General features: G+C 44.4%; 1 protein-coding gene across 1 annotated transcript; it reads right to left on the minus strand.

The window, feature by feature from the left end:
- Positions 1-871: 871 nt before the first annotated feature.
- On the minus strand, positions 872-2,184 carry LOC149819556 (NAC transcription factor 32-like). The gene is made up of 3 exons (XM_089982651.1): positions 1,944-2,184; positions 1,491-1,777; positions 872-1,320 (listed from the first exon to the last, which is right to left on the minus strand). The coding sequence occupies exons 1-3, from the start codon at positions 2,119-2,121 to the stop codon at positions 883-885; spliced, it is 903 nt and encodes a 300-aa protein (XP_089838777.1). The 5' UTR covers positions 2,122-2,184; the 3' UTR covers positions 872-882.
- Positions 2,185-3,084: the final 900 nt, after the last annotated feature.

Here is a 3,084-nt window from a genome sequence, read left to right on the forward strand (position 1 = left end):
CAGTAAACATTGTGGATACACTTGTATTTATGGCGGGTTGGGTGCGGACCAGTTAATATGCCAAGAACTAACTCAAATACATGCAAAAGTAGCGGGTTAGATTCGAAGGGGCTGGACCCTGATTTGGATGAGTAACAGCTAAACTTCGGTTGATATATATATATATATATATATATATATATATATATATATATATATATATATATATATATATATATATAGAGAGAGAGAGAGAGAGAGAGAGAGAGAGAGAGAGAGAGAGAGAGAGCAATTTGATTGGTCTAGGTGGGGTTTCTAGACGCTGGTTTGAAACGAGTCTGAAATTTTGAGTCTAGAAATTGAACCCAGAACCTACTCAATTTAATTCAATTTCAGGTTCAGGTCTGGGTATGACTGAAATTGGTCTGGGTGGGGCTTCTAGACGCTGGTTTGAAACGAGTCCGTAATTTTGAGTCTAGAAATTGAACCCAGAACCTACTCAATTTAGTTCAATTTCAGGTTCAGGTCTCTGTATGACTGAAACTTAATACCATAAGTGTTCGGCCAGAACACTGGACTAAGCCTTGGTCCAACTGCAAAACAAAAGTAGTACTCAAAAGGTCCCTCACCCTCAGAAAGGAAAGCGTGGTCGTGTGTAGTATATTAATCCCAAATTCATACTTTTCACAAGGTTTTTCCGGATTTCATGTCCTGAAATCGTATCACAAACTAAGAAATTAAAGAATCATTCACTGTGCTTCCTTGCCAGCTCCCGCAACCGTTTTCTTCATGCGAGAGGATGTAGAAAGCCGTGATCATAATATACATGTCATATACAGCTGCTGCTGCTGATGATGATGATGATGGTGATGAAAAACAAGGTCTTGCCCTCTTTCGCGGTCTTTAGATAGTCAGAACACCGGCTTGGTACGGCATCCCTGGGAAGCAATTCTGCAACAATTCTGGGAAGGGAAAATCTTCCAGGACAGGCGCAGGTGGCGTCTGCAAGTCACAATCCTGCCCGAACAAAGCAAACTGCTCCACTTGCTTTAGGCTCTCTCCTAACCAGAACTCCTCTGGAACAAGGTCCCTCGAACTCTCGTTGTAGTAGTGAAGGAAATCTTGAGATTGGTGGGTCAAAGTGCCTGCAAGATCATCAAGGCCTCCAAATGGATCGTTGTCGACTAGGCAGTTTCCAATAATTTTGACATCATCCATGCCTGAATCGCTTAAAGCATCCGAGTCCGTCTCCTCTGTGAGGGAACCTTCTTCGGATTGCTGGACTATCTTCTCGCAGGTGTTCTTTTTGTTATAGATCCGGCAAAGGACCCAATCATCTAACTGCAGATGCCAAGAGAAAAACGTTACCACCACACAACAGCGGGCACCTCTTGTACGCGAGAAGGTACAAGATCAGCAAAATACATGCAAACATGGACAGAGCTATTCACAATCACAATACAGCAGTCGATCGAAATAAAAAAGATGATGGTGAGGATGGGAACTCTCACCCTCAAGCTGCCTTTCTTGTTGGTGGCAGGAATATTTGAGTCTGTGATTCGGTACTCGTGCATGATCCAGTTGGTCTTGTATCCGTGGGGCGCCTTGCCCGCATAGAAGACGAGTGCCTTTTTTATGCCAACATGTCTAGCGCTTCCTGCAGGACGTATGTGTTTATCTGCACCGGTTGCTTTCCAGTAGCCGCTCCCAGCAGCCCTGTTTGGCCTCGAACCGTTTGGATACTTTCGGTCGCGAGGAGTGAAGAAGTACCATTCCTTCTCTCCAAACAAAGCCTTCTCTGTGAACAGGACACGGAAAAACGTCGGTTAGTTAGTAGTTTGATTGACTGGCCGCCTTTTTATTATTATAATTATTATTTTTTCATAAAATCCTTTCTTCCCCCCTCTGCCTTTCCTCTTAATTTTAAGATGTATTCTATTCTCTCTGATTTAATGAATAAGTACCTGGGAGTTGCCACGGATCGTATTTGTAGAGGTCGATCTCTGCTACAATCGGAACAGGGAGGCCCTGGTACCGAACTTTCCTGCATAAATAGTGAACCACAAGCTCTTCGTCCGTAGGGTGGAATCTGAAACCAGGAGGAAGGTGTAAGTCTGCTTCAGCATCGGATTTCCTCGCCATGCGTACCCTTTTTTTCCCCTGCCTTTCCTTTCTGCAATAGCAACGCTCAGAGAGAGATAGAGAGAGATGATTCTATCCTGTATGTCCTATTGGGTGTCTCCTCAACCCTATAAATATCATCTTAGGCCAAGGAGGAGGGACCTAATTAGGTCAGCGAAGAAGATGAGTGACCCACCAGTATGGGATGAAGAGTGATAGAAGAGGGGGATAAGGATAACTTTTCCGCTGTTTTCTCATGCGAGGTATAACGCCTGCCCCGCTTCTTACCTTTAATTTCTGGTCAGGGTCGTGGAAGGCTGGAAGCCGACGTCTTTCAGTCAAACCATGCACAAGCACCGAATTTTAGCCATCATCCCACTCAAACACGTGACAAAAATTCAATTTGAAACAACAGCCCAGGGCTTGCCACGTCTGCTCTTTTGGTCCTTCACTTCTTATTGCTTTTTCTATTGTTAAAATAAAAAGAAAGCAGCCCACCACCTTAACTGTTCATGATGCAAAAACATTCAAAGCCACAGCCCCCCTCTCACCAGTCACGGATGGCAGCGGACCTACACCCAACCATCGCGTTGTTTGTTTTGTTATGATAAAGGCCAGGTCGGTATACGCGTGGCGCTCTGGAGGAGGAGGAGGGAGGCGGCATATGTGCTGGCGGCAGCTGCCAAATCCATCAGCATGCTGACGTCTAGGTCCAGGCTTCACATGGGCGTCATCCTACATGACGTAAGGGCAATCCTGCGTAGAAAGTGGGGGAGTTGGGGTTTAAGGATTTGGATTCCCCACACCCTTGAAAGCATAGGCGGAGCAAATAGTTTTATTTTATTTTATTTTAAAGCCGAGTCCTAGCCCAGCCCTGATTTCATATTAAATAGATTTTTATCCATTTTTGTAGCTCAACCCTGACCGCAGCAAATAGTTTGATTTGTCCATATGAAATAGATTTTTATTAATAATTGTAGCGAT

The sequence above is a fragment of the Nuphar pumila genome, chromosome 12 (genome assembly GCF_984573655.1).
Source record: "Nuphar pumila chromosome 12, dmNupPumi1.hap1.1, whole genome shotgun sequence".
NCBI lineage: Eukaryota > Viridiplantae > Streptophyta > Magnoliopsida > Nymphaeales > Nymphaeaceae > Nuphar > Nuphar pumila.